General features: G+C 42.0%; 1 protein-coding gene across 11 annotated transcripts in view; it reads right to left on the bottom strand.

Annotated features, from left to right (window-relative positions):
• Positions 1-21,029, bottom strand: part of ELF1 (E74 like ETS transcription factor 1) — a 509,285-nt gene that overhangs the window by 163,173 nt on the left and 325,083 nt on the right. For 5 of the 11 annotated variants that reach the window (XM_085621955.1, XM_085621965.1, XM_085621957.1 and 2 more), the window contains exon 3: positions 1,080-1,151. The exons of the other annotated variants lie outside the window; for them this stretch is intronic. In XM_085621955.1, the coding sequence (XP_085478081.1) occupies positions 1,080-1,151 (72 nt within the window). The remainder of the gene's footprint in view (positions 1-1,079; positions 1,152-21,029) is intronic. 11 annotated transcript variants of the gene reach the window in all.

Raw genomic sequence — 21,029 nt, 5'->3', positions numbered from 1 at the left:
TGAACTTGGTAAGGTCTCTATTCATGGCCCTCTCAATGATCTTAGCAGGAAGAGGGAGACAAGAGATGGGCCTGTAGCTGTTCGCATCTATACTCTCCAGGTGTGGTTATTTCAGCAGCGGAAGAATAGATGCCTTCTTCCAGGCTATCAGGAAATATCCATCAGAGAACATCCAGTTGAAAATAACTGTAAGGTAGTGGGCCGTAGCCTCCGGGGCCAGGTGAAGAATTTTAGGGGTGGCAGGGTGAGCTTGATCTTGTCTGAGTAAGCATAGTCATAACCTGCATTACCGAGATGTTTCCAAAGTTGTAAAGGCAAGGGATAGTGTCTGCTGGAAAGCCTTCCCCACTTAGGACCTCAATCATAGTGGTGGAGGGTCCTTTCGGTTGACCTCCCCCTACTCCATGGATGGAGAGGAAAGAGTCCGAAACTGCTTTGACTTTTGCCTGAAAGGAGTCTGCTAACTGGTTACAGAAGTCTTGATTTACTCCTGTGTTTTTGTGGGCAGGGAGTTTACTCGGTTTCTGAACTGTGGAGAAGAGTTCTTTGGTGGAATTAAGAGAAGCACTTATTGTGGTAGAAAAATATCGTCTTTTAGTAGTTAAGATTTTTGTTTTATAGTCTGCAATGGCATTTTTGCATGCAACCTTGTCGTCGATGTCATAATGTGAGCGCCACTTCCTTTCCAGCCTTTGACAGACTTGCTTCTGTTGTCTCAGGGTGTCGTCAAATGGCTCAGAGGGGGAAGTCCTTTTAATTAATGGCTGTAGCTAACAAACTTATATGGTTGAGATCTCCCCATAGAAAAGATAGGAGAGGTTAGATGGAGGAGGAAATTTCCACCAGTAGGTTTGTGAATTGCATTTTGCCGCAATAGCACTACTGTGGTAGTACTAAATGTACGACAAAATTCAATTTGTGAATCAGGCACATAGTAAGGCCTTTGTAGGCCCTCTAGCACTCAAAAATACTAGACCATGTTCACATCATATCAGAATAAAAGAAATGTTTTTATAGTTTTAAAATGTGCTAAAATAAATCAAATTATTCCCTGTCCCAATGGGAATAGGAGGTACAACCTGCCACGACTCCCAGGACCTCCGTCCCTGTTCAGCAATGGCAGTCGTCTTCCCATCCCCGGAGGCCACCATCTAGGAAAATAAAAATAATACACGAATTTTAGAAATATTCCTAGTGTTTTATCATTCAACTAAATATAACCTGTTTTTAAAAACAACTGAGGCTTCAGTTTTTAAAGGAGGACTTCCACAAAAAAACTAATCTATACACTCCCACCAACACTCTCTTTCCATGTGAATTTTTAATTTTCTGAGGTCCTGGGGAGTTCAATTGTGGTCTCCATCAGCCACCATTTCTCCTTCAAGCAATTTCTTGGATATTTTCAGTGACATTTAAACATCTATTATTACTCTCACAAAATGGGGAGACACCGGTAGGCACAGCACTCTTGGATGTGGATGTATCCACTTCTGCTGGGGGAGACTGGCTGCATCTGATTGCATTGCACCAGACATAGGTCACATAGGGCACGGCCATGGAGCACATCAGACATTATGCTTATCAGCCAGAAGCCGGACATGGATGAAAGAAGATGGGTGGTGGCTACCAAAGTACACTACTATCAAAATATAGGGCAGCCTTCTCCTCTATTGAATCTCAATCATTTGCCACCTAAAAGTTGCTTAGGTTGATGGAGTTGTACAATGTTTATTTTTCATAAGAATTTCAATTTAAAATATATTAATAAAGCAGGAGACAGAATAAGGACCAGGAAAAAATACTATGAAGCTTGAAAAATCAGCGGGAGCACATACTGTATAAAACACACATTTGACCGCGGAGTATTCACACTTTTTCATAATACAATACTTACTAATGATTTGCATTTTGTGGCAATTTTAGTGAATTAACATGTAAATATTCTATCACACTTAGAGAGTGGGATTTACCACCCAGGGCTGCACAATTTCTCACTGTGCCCCATAATTCTGCACTCGAAGTATAGTTCGATTATTTTACCCTCATATGGTGCATACAAAACATAGAAAAGATCGTGATAAATTACCCTCTATTTTAAGTAGGTACACCGCTTATTAAGTCAGCCAGTGGATTAAGTCATCACCAACGACAAAGTGGTAACACCATTATTTAAAATAATTCCGTTCTAAGCAACTTTTTCCAGTTCAGATTATTTGAAAAACAATTACACAGAATAGGTAAATTGTTTGCAATAAATCAAAGCACAATCGGTAAAAAGGTTGGGATGGGACAAAAGTCGAAATGTATGAAACTGGGAATGGGTAAAGGTACATTGAGGAGTGTGGAAAATCATCTTTTTAATGCAAAAATGGGGCATCTTTGAGCGAGACTATGGGATCTGAATCCAATCCTAATAGCTGGCAATAAAGTATGCCATTAGGTCACGGGTCCTCATTCTTTGAATCCGATTTGTTAACGTTTTGAGAATGTTTTATGTGCTATGGCAACATTTTACTCTACAATCCATTTTGTGCCTTCATTTCACCAAATTGCACACTTCACTCTTGCTATTTCGTCTCATAAGTGCTCATAACTTTCAGGCATCTTATTCAGGATTTAGAATATTGTATCCACCAATAGCGAGATACCAACATCCTCTCTCATTGCTGAATGCTTGCTGCTCCCTTGCCCCATCCCCACTTCTCTTTGTTTTAATCCAATATTGCCGATATATCGAGGTAGGCTTCTATGACCAGGCTTCGACTTGCATTACTTTAGGTTTCCTAACACTCAGTGCAGAAGTTAAGACCTCCATTTGATTAATTACTCGCTCTCACCTCTTTCAAGAAAGCCTCCATTGGCTGTTGAGGGGGTTTCTAGACAATGATGAAACTGCAGTATTTTACACTTGGTGATATGCATCATGGGGAACCTTCTAATATTTTAGTATGCTGGTATTTTGACAGCTTCAATAGGGTGGCTTATCCAAGGAGTCGACCGTCGCCTTACTGGTCAGTCAGCAACAATAGGGAACTTTAGTGGTTTAGGTGCACTTCATAAAACCTAATAACATAGCTTAACAAACAATACGTTTTAGGAAGGAACGCTGGAGAACCTCTGGAGACTAATACCTGAGGCAGGAAGTGGTGAGATGGTTATCCTATCTTTGATATATAGGCTTCCAACTTTTCTATACTAAGTAAGTTTTTTGTCACACCTGCAACAGGTAGGTATGGAGTGATCACTGACTCCAAAGTTTTAAGTTCTTCATTAGTTCCAGCACGAGTTTAGTGAGTATTCTCACCATCAGTAAATTAAAAGTAAGGGGAAGTCATCAAATAGTCTGGGTACCATTATCCCCCATTTAACGCAATGACCATTTTTTATGGACACCAATACCCCTTGCAATCCAAAGGTTACCTACCTGTGAATAGGGAAAAGACATAGACAACAGACAAAATAGTAATTGAACGATTGTGACACAGCAAGACCGCCAGCCCGACGGTTAAGTTGTAATGCGGCTGTCAGGATGCCGCTGGCTAGGCGGCGTTAATTCAACCACCGCTGCTGCTGGCTGTCCGTCTTCCCACCAGAGTCGTAATCCGGCCATAAGACAAAGTATATGCCCTTTAAATTTACTGGGCCAGTTGTTGTGCTATCAGAGAGTCCGTCTTGGTGAATGTATGCCCATAAGAAATACTGTGCCTGCCAATAATTAAAAAAAATATTGTACTATGGGGAATACCCAGATTTCTGACCTATGAAATAAGAAGTTAACAGCTGTGCATACAAGATGGTTAATATAAAAGGTTATGTGCACATGAATTTGAACATCTCCTTAAAGAACGTTCAGCCAGCTCCTTACTTTCAATAACAAAATTTCTCTAATAGAAATCTAACCACAAAACTGCTGACACAGGTCAAAGACATGGGCATTTGCATGGTTTTGTCACACAAAAGCAGGATAATGGTTTCCTAAATATATATTCTCCGATTCGAATTTGAAAAAAGGAAAAAATATTGTTTAAAATACTCGCCAAAACATGTGTTCGACCTCATTGTGCAATATACCACAAAGTGAGATACAACGTATAAATCAGCAATAGAGCCACAGGCAACATTCTGGTGAGCATATGTCTTCATTCCACTGGTACACTCAACCACCACTCCAGGCCACACCCCAGAAGCAGGAGAACTCTGGCATTCACAGTGGGATAGCCCAAGGCAAACTTACACTGAACCTACCAATAAGTAGTATCTTACAATGACACTTTAAGGCCCAGAAGCCAGGTGCACTGAGAACCAAAAGCTACACCTCAACATTTTCTACGCTGAACTCTATGGACTACGTTATAAGAAACCTGTTATTTCATGCTGGGAAACCAATCTTGATAACCTGTTTCCACCGAGGCTTACAATCCTTATGAAGAGACTTGAGAGAACATGCTTTTTGCTTCAAGAAACTGAAATTAAAAAAACCGCCTTAAGGAACTGGTCGGTACTTGTCCGTTGTCTAAGTCACGGTCAAATATAGAGGTCATGCCATGTATAGAGGTTTTAATTGCAGTTCTTTTGAACAGGCGGCAGTTTGTACCTCTCCATGTCCTAATTCCTCATTCAGAAAATTTTCACCTACAGCACAACAGGACACAACCCTCTTTCCATCAAGGTTCTCCCAGAACTGGTACCGTCAACCCAAGCTCTCTTGCAAAAAATTCTGATTACGGGAGATGTCAATCTCTTGGTGGGCAACTGGAGTAACAGACAGATTTAGAAGTTGTAGAATAGTTGAATCATTAAACTCTTCTCAAAAAAATTCCTAACCATGTGACAGAACACACACTGGACCTGGTTTTCACCTTTTGCTTGCCCCAACTTAACAATCACACCCTATTCCTGTACAGATCACTTCAAATTGCATTTAACATAAAAGCTGAATGCAACAACTCAAAAAGTCAGATCACCCACTTCCGTCACTAGGAATGTTGCTTTGACTACATTTTGTAAATTGTTGACATCTGTCCATGAGTATCTTCATCAACTGACAATAATAGAGGCTTCCTTGATACTGCCAATTATAACATTTGTAGAATGTGTGGTGCATTGGCTCCTCTACAACATAGCAAATCAAAACCAACTGAGAAGACAGAGGTGGAACTCCGAGTTGGCTCAAATGAAAACTTTGGTCAGAAAATTGGATAGGCTTTGTAGGGAAACCTTGAAGACATCAGAGAATTATGTAAAACATTTATGTGGAAATGCCATACAAAAATCCCCAGAGAAAAAAAAAGATAACTTTTTAACAGAATCGCTCTGCATCTGACCAAACTAGAGAATTATTTAAAAATTCAGGAAAGCTATAGAACTGGAGAAAGTAAAGAATGCCACTTATCCCTCCCTCACCAGCACTGCATATGTGATACCTTCGGAACAAGATCATTACAATCCGGAGGCAATGTCAGAGAAGTCAGGGTCAACATCATACACCTACAAATCTACCCATAATTCTATCTGTATTCACAGTCCTATTCCCTGATCAAGTGTGTGAGGCATCTAGCAAATTGAAAGCTTCTAACATCCCTGTCAAGCCAGGCACAGCCAAATAAGTAAAAGGAAAATTCTTGTCCTGCTTGCTCTGGAGGTAACAAGTATCATAAATGCCTCTCTTCAACTAGGAATGCCCTACTGTAGTCAAAAATAAGTTGTAATGACTCTGTTACTGACGGGTACCATTGCCCAAACTACAGAACCTGTAAACATCTTTCACTTTCCATCTCTTAGCAAAACCATGGAATGGGGAGTTTGCATGATAACTATAAAAATGCATAGAATCATGCTTTAATGTGCTCAACAGACAATATGGTTTCAGACTGGAACGTGGGATGATAACCACAATTGCTGGTATCAGGAAAGATATGCTGCTTTCTATTGATGTGGACTAATCATAAATGTTATCCAGTCTACAGCGCATGAGTTTGTGGATCACAAAACCTTATTAGAAAACAGAAAAAGGGTTGAGATTCCTAGAACAGTTCGAGCAGTGCCATTACTTCTTGTCAAATGCAGCCAGCAAAACAGAACTGGGTCTTCATTGCCAATGATGAAATCTATTCCTGTGAATAGAAAACAATTTTGCAGACACATCATTACCTGCCTGAATTATATTTATCATTAGAAGAAAGAGTTATCCAAAAATGAGGATCCTCACAGTCTTGGATCCTGATATCTGCTCTTCATCTGGCCAGACAATGGGATATCTCACAAACCCCTACCAAAGTAGTACGAAAACCTTGGTGTATGGATCGGTAAGTATCTTTCATTTGGTATCATATGGAAGCAGTAACCAAAAACATACACTTTCATCCCATGTTGCTAGGTAAGATATTACTTCTGCTACAGTTGCTAAACAGCATTGTACAGACAAGAGCTTTGCTGTTATTGAGACTGGACTTGAACAGGATATGAAAACTTCAAAGGCTGCAAAATCAAGCCTCTGTACTCCGTTTCAACTGAAAGAAATGTTCTCACATCACACAAGCCCTCAAGGAACTTCTGTGGCTTTGGTGGCACAAAGCATAAAGTTCAGAATTAACAAGACAATCTTCAATTATGGAAGGCTGAGACTGGTCCCAAATACCTTCAGATACAATTTCTGGGCAACATTCCTTTTTAAAAAATATACATAATTTTATTAGCTTTTTGAGATACATAACAAAACAAAGCATATTTTCAAAGAATAACAAAAGACAATGCGGGAGGCACTGGTACATCAAATAATGTCACAGGATAGAACAGCATCAGTTTAAAGGTATACAGGGGAACAATATCTACTGATGGGCACAATAATCTAGGTAGTTCGGAGTATCGTGTGGGCAACTCTGTATTTGCATCATCCTGGGACTCAAAGTCATAACACTTAATCCAGGCACCCCATATCTTATCAAATGTACGAGAGCATCCTCTGCTCTTATATATCACCCACTCCGCCGCCACCAATATAATTTAACAGAACATTAGAAAACTTTCATCAGAGATCAATTCTGGAAGGTGCACAAAATAAAGTCTCAAAAGCCCATCACACACTTTTTGTCTTAGCTAACATTCTAAACCATTATGTGGGTTTAACATGTTCAAATCAACGCCAAACATCAATTGTAGGTAAAAGGTAAGAGTAACTTTATTAGACCACCTCCATCAAACACCAGCAGCAACTGTCCCACTGGCACTTGAATCGAATTCTACACTTTATATTCTGAATGACATTACAAAACTGCATGCTGCAGCTTGTCCAGCTAGATATCACAATTCTTCACCCTTCAACAACTTACTCTTTAACAATAAAACAATAAATTTCAATATTCTTTGAAGGATGCAAGTGTAACCAACCATGTACAAAGACAACACCCAGAATCTCTATTCTCAGACATATAGCACTGCTCCTCCAAAGGCCAGATTAAAATGGACCTCATTTTTCACACTGAAAGACCCGCAGAGTGGAAATCCATTATCAGTTCTCAACTCCACATCTCCAAAACCACGATTACTCGCCTTAGCTGCAAACTTACGACCTCACTCCCCAACTGCTCCAGGGGAGGGGGAACACTATCCCAACGTCACAGTCTTAATCCAAGCTAATAACGAAACGACAACCTCGAAGCTTTTGACGCACTCTTCCCCTCTCTTCGGTCAACCTCCTATCCCCCCCCTCTTCCCGGACCTCCTCACCCCCTTCCCCCAGACAGACAGATTACCCAGCAGAGCACCCTGACCTTACACACGCCTCCCACCTTCAACGCTAGCTGTCCTGCCCAAGACATCATCCCCACACCTGTCAGCAAGAACCCTGCTCCCCCTCCCCCATCCGACCGTCTCCTTGACCACCCCCACCCACTACCCACCCCATACTACTAAGACCGACTGTAACACTCAGTCCTTGACTTCCCTCTACCTCCCGATACCCACTCTCATAAGTTCATGGCTGCCACTGCTTGACCACTCACGCTGCACCTTTGGCCCCGCCCAAAGATCACGCAGACATCACATCATCTGCTAGACATCTTTACAGCAGCCTTAGGACACCCCCCCTCTCTGGAAAACCGTGCCCAGAACCACCGTACCCCACTCCCCTGACGAGAGGGGTAAACGTCTCACCCAGTTTGAAAACCAGCTAGATGCCATTGTCCAGGGCTTCAACGTAATCCTTACCAACCTCACCTCGCACCGCAATCCTCCCCCTATTTCCCACAGCACCCCCTCAGTCATCAACCCCACCCACCAAGGCCCCCCCCCCCTCAAGACTCCCCACCGGAGTGGGATCTCAACCCCACTCCTGATCCACAATCGAAACCAAATTCATACTAGCAGAACTAGAACAGCGATGTCCCCTCGTGAAACAGCGGATCTTGCCTCCTCCTACGACACCCCTTCTACCGCCACCCCCTATCCAAAATCCAGTTGATCACTGGACTCAGAAGGGACCACTTTCCCTCAAAACCTCCTTGACCACCTGCCTGCCTCACCAACTTTCCCAGGGCCCCCCTCAAGAAGAATCTCAGAAAATAATCTCACAACACCAACTGCATGCTCATAAACTGCAGATCAGCCACTAAACATGCCACAGAGCTAGCAGAATCCTTCCTCACCCACGACATTGACATAGCCTTCATCACCGAGACCTGGCTTAATGAATGCTCGACCCCACTCTTGGACACGCTCGTGCCCCCAGGCTTTGTAATCATCCACAAAGACTGAAAGGACCAAGGAGGCGGAGGTACAGCAATCATTCATAACAACAACATATCTGTGACAGAAATCGACTCCTTCAACTATAACACCTTTGAATACCTTTCCGCCAACATCAACACAAATGACAACATGACATTTCAGTGTCATCTACTATACCATCCCCCAGGGAACACCACCACATTCACCGAACACCTGTCCGACCTGATTGCTCATTGCTCTTTCCGAGATGCCAACAACCTAATTCTGAGTGACCTGAACCTACACTGGAATGAAAAAAACAACCTGACAATCCAGAACCTAAATGAGCTGCTATACAGCAATAGCCTAACCCAGCACTGCTCAGAAGCTACGCACAACAAAGGAGCGATCCTGGATGCAATTATATCCTGTGACACCATCACTATCAATCGCATCCTACCCGTGGACTGGTCTGACCACCACCTCATCCTCTACCACATCACCCAACCTCTCTCATCAACCCCCCTCCCAAGCCCCCCCAAACGGACGAGAAATCTTTCGCAGATCTCCATGGCCGATCTTGAAGAAAGGGTAAGCTCACTCCTACCTACTCCCACTGACTATCTCTCCACAGCGGAACTCACCACTCACTATAACTCTACTATGAGTTCCATCCTAGACCAATTAGCCCCCCTGAAACTTAAAAAAAAAACAGGAATATCCCATCTAGGTCCTGGTTCAACTCTGACATCAACGCTGAAAGAAGACAACTTAGAGTCGTAGAACGACAATGGAGGAACAATCCCTCTACCACCCGCCTCGAACAACTCAAAACAACCCAAAGGAAATACAAAAAATTCATCGACAACGAAAAAAGCACCTTCTTTGCCACTGCACTAGACAACGCAAAAAAACGACCCAAAGAACTTTTCAACATCATCAGACAACAAACATCCAAGCCCTCGGCGGCCCCCGACCAGGCCTCCAAGGACCTATGTGACAACTTCGCCAACTTCTTTAATGACAAGATCACCAAGATTGAGCGCTCACTAGACACCAACCCCAATGCAAACCCACCTACTGAAACCTAATCCAATGCACACAAGCACCCAAAAAAAGCCTGGAATTCCGTCAAACCCGTTTTCCGAAACCGAGATCCTCAAGCTGATCTCCTCTTCCAAGCCCACATCTCACGCACTAGATCCGTTACCCACCCAATTGACAAAAAAGATGAAACTCTCCCTAGCTTCATTCTGGTGCAAGATCATAAACAGCTCCTTAAATACCAGAGTCATACCTGACTGCCTCAAAGTCGGCCAAGTTACACCACTTCTAAAGAAACCAAGCCTTGACACCAATGATCTGAATAACTTCAGACCTATTTCCAATCTCAACCTCCTTGCCAAAATCCTCGAAAAATGTGTTCCTCTACAACTGACTTAACACATGGACAGCATCAACCTCCTTGATCCCCACCAATCCGGCTTCAGAAAAGGATGTAGCACTGAAACTGTGATCCTTAACATCGTGGATGACATTCACAAGTCTCTTGACACTGACCAATGCTGCCTACTGATCCACCTGGACTTATCGGCAGCCTTTGACACGGTGGACCAGAATCTACTCATCAAGGCTCTACAAGATAGGGTAGGTGCAGATGAAGTGGTCATACAATGGTTCTCCTTCTTACACAACCGCACCCAGAGGATAAAAATCAACTCCTTCACATCCGACCTACACCCTTTCAGCAGAGGCGTCCCTCAAGGATCAGTGCTCTCCCCTCAACTGTTCAACATATATATGGAACCCCTCACCTCCCTACACAAAAAAGCCAACATCTCATTCCACTTATATGCAGACGATACGCAGATCTATCTGGAAACCTCCTCCATCGAAGATATTCAGAAACTCAATAACACTCTCAAAGAAGTCCAACACTGGATATCCGTAAACCACCTCAAACTCAAACATGAAAAAACTGAAATCCTCCTCATCTCCAACAAAGACGAGAACCACCAAATCATGGAATGTCTTAAAGCAATTGATGCTCTCAAGGGTAATCTCACCCTAGCCAACTCCGTAAAATCACTAGGCATCACCCTAGACCCAAAACTTGACATGACCAAACAAATCAAGAACTCCGCGAAGAGTGCCTTCCTCAATCTGAAGCTCCTGAACAAAATAAAACCCTTCATCTCTCTCAAGGACCTCAAGCAAGCCACCCAATCCCTGGTGATATCCAGACTCGACTATGGAAACGCTATCCTAACCGGTACAGCCAAATCCCACCTTGGCCCCTCAAAACTACTCTCAATGCAGCAACCAGAATGGTCACTGGAATCAGGAAATTTGATCACATTGCACCTGCATTCAAAGAACTTAACTGGCTCCCAAGAGAGATGCGTGCCAGCTTCAGAACCGCCTGCCTCACGCACAAAGCTCTCCACACAGGGAAACCGGAATACCAGGCCTCCAAACTCAAAAAAGCCAGCCAGTCAAGGAACCTCAGGAGCTCCACCACCACTGATCATCCTCATGAAAACTCACAAGCAAAAAACTGCTGCTCGATCCTTCGCTGGAAGCGCACCCAAAATATGGAACTTTATCCCAGCAAACATTAGGACTATCCTGTCCTTTGTAAAATTCAAAAGACTCCTAAAAGACCTCTTCCTCAACCGTGCATTCCAGAGCAGTTAACTTTCGCTGAAGCGCACACCCATGCAATCTGCAGCACCTTGACACTTTGTCACCGATTCTACCTCCTCCCTGTGTACCCTTGCCCCGCCCCGATCATGGTTATGCCCTAGACTATGTGCGCACTGCGAGGCCTCGCTGGACTTCCATACCTCAATGCAGCATCCACGCTGAGACTTACTAACCATCATGTGTATATTTGACTTATTTTGTGATGCTCTCATTATAACTGTTGTAAAGCGCTCCGATACCCTCGGGTCTGGCCAGCGCTATATAAAACTCCAGAATAAATAAATATTAAATAAATTCTATGTAAACATGTTAAGATTTATAAATGTAATACATTTTCCACAATGGATCAGTTACGTTATTTAGAGTAATCTTTTAGATATGACTGGCTTGTACCTTTGCCCTTACTTCTTCTACACCAAACAGCCCAATCCGTAGTGGGCCCGTACCTTTCCATCTCACCATGACCTCAGTTACTGTCTTCTGACAGGCCCTCCTGGTTATCCAACCCTGAACTTAATACAACACAACACTTAATGCATATCCTCCCATCTTCTTTTTTGACAGCATTTTTAAAGTATTTATTACTCTCATGGGTTACGTTAATTTCGACCAAGACATACTTTTCACTGGAGCCCTTACTCTCAGCCATTCTCCTACTTTGATTTCTATTTGCTTTACTTTCATCAAAGTGTTTTTTATTTTTTCTCTGCAGCTCCATCTCTTGATCTCTCCACACCCCAATCCCATTGTACTTATGCCTTTGTCCCAGTTCATCCATCCTGGACATAAAGTGTTCGGTGCCCTTCCTTGGAACAACTCAAAAGGCAATTTTTGAGTACAAGTATGGGGTGTCATGGGATGTGTTGTTATACATTTTTGTAACTGTTCCTGACAATCTAAGGAATTCACTCCGGATAGTTGCATGTTTTCTTTAATCACCCCGTTGAACCCTTCCACTACTTCATTGGTTTCAGGATGATATATGGAACTCTTTTTAAGCTATATCCTACATGTTTCAAGATATTCCCTCATTTGTTTGCAATAGAGATGTAGACCATTATCTGAAAGTAGATATTTGGGTAAACTGTCTATTGTAAATAGCTGTTGCAAAAATTAGTTACACTGGTTGTAGTTACTTCTCGTACACAGGTGACCTCTACTCATCTTGAGAATGAATCCATCATAACCAATAGGTATGGTGTATAATGTTCAACTCTCAAAGGCCCCACAATATCAATGGCATCCTCTTGCCAAGGATCATCCGGCATTTTGCGACAAACCATAAGTATTTGACACAGTGCCAAAACGTTGTCACTACTCTTGCATTCCGCACAGTTTCTTACCGCACGTTCAACACTTCAATCCATACCTGGCCACTAAAAACTTGTTCTCAATCTCTTCTTTGTTTTGGTTATTTCCATGTGCCCTTGATGTGCCTCATGTATCAATTTACTTCGTAAGTTTGTTGAGGGAATCAACCTTGTCCTTCTTAACAATATTCCCCTATCAGCTGTAAGATCATCCATAATAGCAGACCATGGTTTCGACAAAGTTCTCAACTGACCCTGACCAGCCGGTACTTATTTATTATATCAATCAACCCAACATCCTTCACTGTTTCTTCTTTCCACACCTCCTCAGTCAGAATCCCTAGTGTAATCTCAGGCATATGGATTTCTTCCTATTGCATTTCTTCTACCAACCTATCCTCTTCTGATACTAGCCAAGATAAACAATCTGCTGATAAATTGGTAACCCCAGGTACATGCCCCACCTCAAAATTAAAATCCTGCAGTGCAACAACCCATCTTCTGATTCTGGAAGAAATAAACTCCAAACCTTTTTCTGAAAACCTCTTTCAATGGTTTGTGATCTGTACATAGTCTGAAACTTGTTATTCAAAGCCCAGAACATCGGCAGGGCGTCTCTCTCTCTCTCTCTCTCTCTCTCTCTCTCTCTCTCTCTCTCTCCACCACTGAATACCTCAACTCCTAGAACAAAAAGCAATCCACCATGCTTTACCAATGCTTCTGTGTTTCAAAATCACCCATAGCCCTTTGCAACTAGCATATGTGAGTACGACAGATTTCTCTTCTGCGATGAATGCTTGTAAATTGGGTGCATTTTGAAATTCATTCTTTAGTACCTCAAACTCCTGTTGACACTCTGTGGACCATTTGAATTCCTTATTTTTTCCCAAGTAGAAATCTCATGTTATTCGATTTCTCAGCCAAGTTCTCTATAAATTTGCCATAATATTCTATCATGCCAAGAAAAGAAATTACTTCTTTTGTACATGGTTTAGATAATTTCACAATGGTGTCCACTAACTCTCTTTTAGGTACAACAGCTCTTCCTGAAATTAGGTGTCCCAAATAATTAACTTTTTGTACTGCAAATTTGCATTTCTCTTTTTTCAATGTCAATCTAGCTTCCAACAGTCTTTTTTGTACCAAACTTACTCCTGAATTTTGTTTCCCGAGACTACTTCCAAAGATCAATAAATATTCTTGTTCACTCCTTTCAGTACTGACACCATTACCCTCTGAAAAACAGAGGCTGCCAAAACGAGTCCAAAACGCATCCTTTTAAATGGCCATATCAGAGCTCTAAACACAGTGACTTCTTGGGAACTCTCAACCAACTCTACCTGGTGGTATACTGCTGTGAGATCAAGTGTTGTAAAAAATCTCGCACCTGCCACAGATGAGACTATTTTATCAGGTTTGGGCAGGGGAAATTTGTCAGCTAAGACCTCACTGTTAAGTGCATTTTAGATACATGCACAGCCTAATGTCCTCATTAGCTTTTCTGGCTACCACATTCAGAGCTAACCACTTTGTAGCCTCCACAATATTATTATCTTCTGATCGATTAACCTCTCTAATTCTTGCTTAAAGTTATCTTATATGGCTACTGGAACACGCTTCACCTTAGCCACTCTTGTTACAGCTCCTTTCTTCAGCATTATGAAGTGTTTGTAAGCTTTCAAACACCCTAACCTCGCTTTAAAAAGCATGGGAAATTCTGGCACAAAATCAATTTGGGTTGTATCTATCTCTTGTATTTCTATTTGTGGCTCTGCATTAGGATTCAATGCAACTCCCAAAAGCTGTTGATGTGACCACCCAAACAAATCATCACCTCTCATTAACTCATACATTATCCCAATAATATATTTCTAACCCAACTAAATGCATGCAATAGCGTATCCTGCCATGCTCATAGGCTGTCCACCATAACCACCAGGTTGTGCATCCATGGCATGTAACTTTTTTTTTTTAACCATCGTACCTATGTGTCTCTTGAAATGATAGTTCAATGCGAATATGAATCAAATTTCATATTTTAGTCTACACCGTCAATTTTTACAATGCCACTTGAATGCTCTTCTCGTGCCCCTTCAATCTGAAATGTAATTTGTTCTTTTATTTGTTTCTTTCAACAACATTTATAGAAATGCCCTCTTTTACCACAACCATGACAGAATATCAGGGTTCGAAAAATCATAAAAATGTCACTAGACCTGCAGGTCTAGTAACTTGAAACATCTACTTGACCTAACTGTAATGCACTTGACCTCGGTCTCTGAAAGCCAAGCAAATGTGACAAGTTAACACGATTTAAAGACATTTTTTTGCTCATTCACTTTGTGAGAAATAAAGACGCCTTTAAATCTTGCTATCTTGTCACATTTGCTCTGCTTTCAGAGGCAGAGGTCAAAAGTCAGTTTGTCTTCCTACTTGCCAGAAACAGCGAGTAGGACCTAAAAATAGCTTGTCCTAATTAAATCCAGCTCGCAAATGCGAGCAGGTGAGTGGATTTTTTGAGTCCTGCAGATCACATTACGAGCTGGACATATTTTCGCATTCGCTCAGAGTCCACTTCTACTACAATGAAAACATTTATCCATGAATTTATATTGTACGGTGATCTTTGGTAACTTCTTTATTTTTTTATTACACAAACAGTTTGTTCACTCTTTTCTGACATTGAATTTGGTTTATCTTTAGCAATTTTCAACTCAGATACACACTTTATCATATGTTCCACCCTCTTGGCTACCAATTTCACTTCCTCTAATGGTGGCTCTTCTTTTAGCCATAATTCTTCTCTTATTTTGTCATCACTGCACATTAAAACAAACTGATCCTTATCATTTCCTCTGTAGATTCACCACATTTACACATGGATTCATGTTTCCTGAGGTATGTAACGTATTCCTCTATGGTCTCTTCACTGCCTTGCTCACGTAGACCAAAATGGTACAGTTCCATGATAGTACTGACTAGGTAAATAATGACGATCATGTTCTAAGATACATGTTTTAAACTCGTTCAAACCTCTTTTTTCTTCAACACTTAGCTCTGATAAATATTCTAAGACTTCCTGACCTTCCCCACCAAGGCAGTGCATTAATAATGAGTATTTTAGCTCCGCACTGAAGTTTGTTCCACACACTCTTGTATAATGCCCAACTATTTTTTTCCACTTACTCCATTTCACAATTGGTTCTCATGGGACACTCAAGAAAAATTATGGGGGAGTTACGTTTTGCATATTGTTTAGAAGAATGACTAGACAGCCTGCAGTAAACTTAAAAAATGCTGTTGTCTGGGCTACCTACCGTTCACCGCTGTTATGCAGTACTGACATATAACTAATTTTAATAGCCATGTCCAATATGTAAGCATTTCACAAGCACAGTCTATGCAACTGCTGTGGTCGCTGAAGGGAGCTTTGATTATTGAACAAATGGCTGAGAGAAATTAACTGCTAAAGTCATCTTAAAGGATAGCACACTGAACAGTCCAATCTTTCTGCTGTGGGGAAGATTAACAAGCTGTGTGAAGTGGGCTTCGTTACCCTACCGTGATTGTTCGTCTGACTACACATAACTCTCTATTACCGGCTGAGGAGAAATTCCGTTTAAAGTGTGTGACACGCAACTGCATGCCATCCCGCACAACACCTTTCTTTTCTGGATATACATTCTGCAATAAGCGATCCGCTTTATGCTTGGCCCGCTGTGAGATACCTGCTGTGAGAAAGGGCGTACAAGTCGCTGTAACGCTTCCCAGCTGCACAAGGTGGGGAATAGGAGCATTTTCAACTACCGCTTTGTAATACAATAAGTTACGATGTCGGTGCGCTTTGTGTGAGGAAGGTTACACGGCGCAGAAGACTTTTCGTAGCAGTAAACAGAAGTTTTTTCAAATGCAGCGTGTGCTTGTAAACTACTGCTTGTAATGATATGCGTGGTAAATGTGTGCGTGCTAGTGGTTTGCTTGGTGGAAGACTTTTTCATGTGACTAAATAAAAACGCATATTAATGGTAAGCGTTGTAATAATTGCGTAGCAAAAACATGCGTGGTAAAACAATGCGTTGCAATGACATACAACCATACTGAAATTGCGTGTCCAGATCTGTAGCACCCACAGACATAACCTTAACCTACAGTATAAATGAGAGTCAATATACCTAACCCCAGGGTCATTGCATCCACTACAAATATGAAGAAATTATTGCAGTCCGCATTCCATAAATGACGCAGCAAAATTGCCTGTTAAAGAAATGACATTGTTTTCTTTTAGGGTGTGCTTATCTTTGCTGTAATCAACGGTCTAATTTTCTTACCCTCTTACTGCTGTACAAAGGTGTGTGTCTCAGTGTCAGCCACTGCAATGCACATCAGCGTGCTGTTGCTCAAATCAGTACACAGTTGTGCCAGTCACACAGAGCTTCAAACATTCAATGGCATGTAAGCACACTATTTCCAAAGTAGCTAAAGGTGTGTGTCACCGCATCTAGCACCGCTGAATATGGAAAAAATTAGGCGAGCCCATTAACATCTTCTTGTACTGATCCCAACTTCCTGTAATGGCCACCAAAATGCGCATCAGGGGCCGATTAGCACTGTACACATTAGAGAAGCTTACTGGCAATTGCTCTGGTACAGAGACCAACTACTTATGATGGCCGCCTGCTGAGTACGAAGCCTAACTTCCTGTAATGGCCACCTGCACCCGATCTTGCTCTCTTGTTTAAGGAAGGCCACCCATGGAGTTGCCCATTCACGTAAGATGGTCGCCCGCAAGTCTCTTTACATGTGCATTCTTTAGCACAACCCAGCAACAGGTAACTCTGCGTCACAGTACCTTATCACTGGGTGTCGTCGTTTCCACATCAATTGTGAAATTAATCCACACTTTCTATCACAGCAAAAGTAAAATAATAACTTCTCCTCTCTGGAATTCAACTTATGGCAAACAGCCACCAGCCTAGTTTTCCATCAATGTTGAGGTGCTCCTACAACCGATCCCCATACTCCTCGCCAGTGTAACGGGTTTAATTCATCGCCAAACACCAATTGTAACTAAAAGGTAAGAGTAACTTTATTAGATCACCTCATCCATCAAACACCAGCAGCAACTGTCTCACCGGCATTTGAATCACATTCTACATTCTGAATGATATCACAAACTGCATGTTGCAGCTTGTCCATTACTCTCTTCAAATTCTTGACTACTGTTTTTAGTAGTCGGTTGCACATGCAAGACTAAGAAATACTTTTTTAGTTGTACTTTTAGACTCTTACTTAAGCAAGGGCAGAGGCAATTCCTTCACCTAGGCCAAATCTCTCGCTGGGAGTTATTTTCAATTTCAAGGTTGGCTGGGATGTGGCAGCAAATTTTGTGGTGGTGATATACATCAGCCTGGAACCACAAGCACTGCCATGTGGTTGTCAACTTTCTGCCCAGCAGTCCCTGTGAATCCCCGGTATCTAACTAATCTATCTTTTGGTCTTCGACTGGTACCAATGAGGTGAAACCTAACCCAGTTTTAACAAGTGTAAAAATGACAAAGCAATGGAGTAATACCATCAGAAAATATGCTGCATTATGCTGCCTAATGAGCTTTCTCTTCCCATACAATTTTGTCAAGCCTGCCACATAATTTGGTCCTCCCGTGGAGCTTGCACGCCTCAGGGAGCCTTGACATGCTGAGGTGACAGAGGCTTCTGCCCAGGGCTCAATGAAACTCCTGAACCACACTCCTGAACCACGGAGAGGCAGGGACTATGGAGTGACTGCAAGGACGTTATCTCTATCCTTCCTTCCGGTCAGCAATTCATGTGAAAACTTAGGTACAAGTATGGCAATATGATTTCTACTTAGTGGGTATCTGGTATCTGGTAGACTGCTAGCAGAGGAAAGCCCATCTCTCATCATCTTACTGGAGTTTCCCTACCGCTGCCTGCGCCTTGTAATTGACATCTGGGAAGTGGAACCTTGTCGGAGGGAAACTACCACCTCCAGTGCAAAGGCTTTAATGGTTCCCTACTCTCTTTATGTGCACACTAAGATGTGTGCGCTCACTCAGAAAAGTGTTTGTACAAAACTGAGTGTTCGAGTAAATAAAATGCATGTCAAGTGCACAGTTTCCAAAATTCCTGATATATGGTTCTGAACAGTGGGAATGTCGCATTCCAGCATGCTGAGGTGACTACCATCCACATGCCAAATACAACTAGGTTTCCTTTTTATGGTTTACTCTAGATTGCAAATTGGCATATTAAACTTCAACCCCCAAAAAAACATGAAACGGTGGCTGTGGCTGGTAGTGCATGATAGATTTAAACCATTGCTAATCAAAATATCAATGTGTTTCTTAAGAGACCGAGGTCATAATCAGCATTTCAAGGAGCTCATACTTGAGTTTAGACAAATTAACTTGGACAGTAAGACAAACGTAGCACCCGTTCAATAGAATCGAGGTCTACACGGGTCTGTGTTCACAAAGCACCGTGTTGCTTAACATTAGTCACATTAAAAGGGTACGTGTTCTGATCTCCGAAAGAAGATCCAAGTGGAAGTGACAACCTGGGAAAAAGCTGTATTCTAATTAAAAGGTTAATTTCACAGTCTGAACTCACATTTTAAATGTTCATACACTCCAGTGCTTCCCATGTGACAAAGACAGAAAACTTCTAAATGAACCATTAAAAATCTGGACCACACAGTGAATTTTGTGACCAATATTCTATATTTTTTTTAATTTTAACTTTGAACCACTTCATTTCAGCGGTTAGATATCGAAATAAAACCCATGGGGTTATTACGGTATCTGACTCTGCGGCTGACATTCTATCATTGCCACAACACTGTGAAAGTATTGCTTTTTTATATAGTTACCTAGCGTATTAGTAATCACACTGAATACCCAGGTTTTCGTTAAAAAAATGCATGTGTTTGGCAGCTCAGAACGGGGGTAATCCAAAATGTAAGTGCCCAACAACAGTAGGTACCACCAAACAAATCTGCTTTCATTCCATATCATATTCTAATAATAGTCCGCTACAGGGTTCCACGTTTCCAATTTTAGCTACGGTTGCAGGGACGTCACCCATGCCGGTCCTCTATCCCTTTAAAAGGGACAGTATATGTGCATTTGTATATGTCAAACTGTTGTGACTAACAAGAAACCCACACTTCAGAAAGTGGTGACAAATTTAAATGGTGGCGCGTAGTAAATGATAGTGGGAAATCAGAAAAGGATCTAACCAGGAAGGGCAGGAAAGTGTGTGTAAAGGGGTCACGTAAGAAAGTAGCAAAGGGTCCTCTGGCATCTGCAAGTGAAGTTCTGGGAAGGTGGAGGGACGAAGGCAGGAGATGGGGGTTATAAGAGGGAGAGCAACTCTCCAATGGATAGCCAAAAAAAAAATGTTCCCTTCTTGCGCTCAAGGATTTCACATGAGGTCATGAATTCGCAATAACTATTTGTCAGACACCTATGATGACTCTAGTGATGTGATACAAGCTAGGAGTGCTGTAGTATGAGCCACCTGGTAGGGGAGTGGTCAAACTTCAAAACATGTAATTTTAGGAAATCTCAGTCCGGGTCCAAGACACTCAACTACGGCCACAACTGGTAAACTTTTGCAGCACTATCTCAGAGGTTGTGATGGAATTGCTCCTCAGACAGGTTTGAAGCTTAAAAATGAATACTGCATAAATGATCTATTGCTTGGTATGAAAATCTGAAATGACCTTAGACCCTGGCATTCGCTACCGTACATAAATGTCAAGATCAAGTCCTAAACAACATCAGGGACTGTGTTTGAGGGCTCCGATGGTCAGACTTCATTGTACCCGCACCTGATGAGCAACCTAGATTCAGATGAAGCTGTTCTACACGATGGGTATACCGTAAAAAATGAATCATTGGTAAAAGGATCAGCCGAAATGTCTCAAGGATGAAGTTTGCCTTTACTGGTTCAAGGCTCAATTTGAATAAACAGACTCTGCAATACGAATAAACACTGTTTTTCAATTGTGATTGGCTCTATAAAGGGTCAAAACCACCAAAGCAGGACACTTCAATGAATGAGGCTCCCTTAGAATTTCCAACCCTGTCATGTGGCATCACCCTCGTCACTATCTACCCTAACAGCCCCCCCTCCAGCGCTCTCTACCCCAGGATTTCAGGGTGATGTGTAATTGTGCAGCACAAAACTAATGTTTCAACATCTATGACTTTCACTTTACCAACAGGAGGCATAAAGTAGCAGAGACTCCCTACCCCCACAGCTCCGAGACAGCATTTAGACTTTGTGAGA

Source organism: Triturus cristatus, chromosome 8 (assembly GCF_964204655.1).
Source record: "Triturus cristatus chromosome 8, aTriCri1.1, whole genome shotgun sequence".
Classification (NCBI taxonomy): Eukaryota; Metazoa; Chordata; class Amphibia; order Caudata; family Salamandridae; genus Triturus; species Triturus cristatus.
The sequence above is the reverse complement of the archived record's forward strand: the minus strand, read 5'-3'. Positions and strand labels throughout refer to the sequence as shown.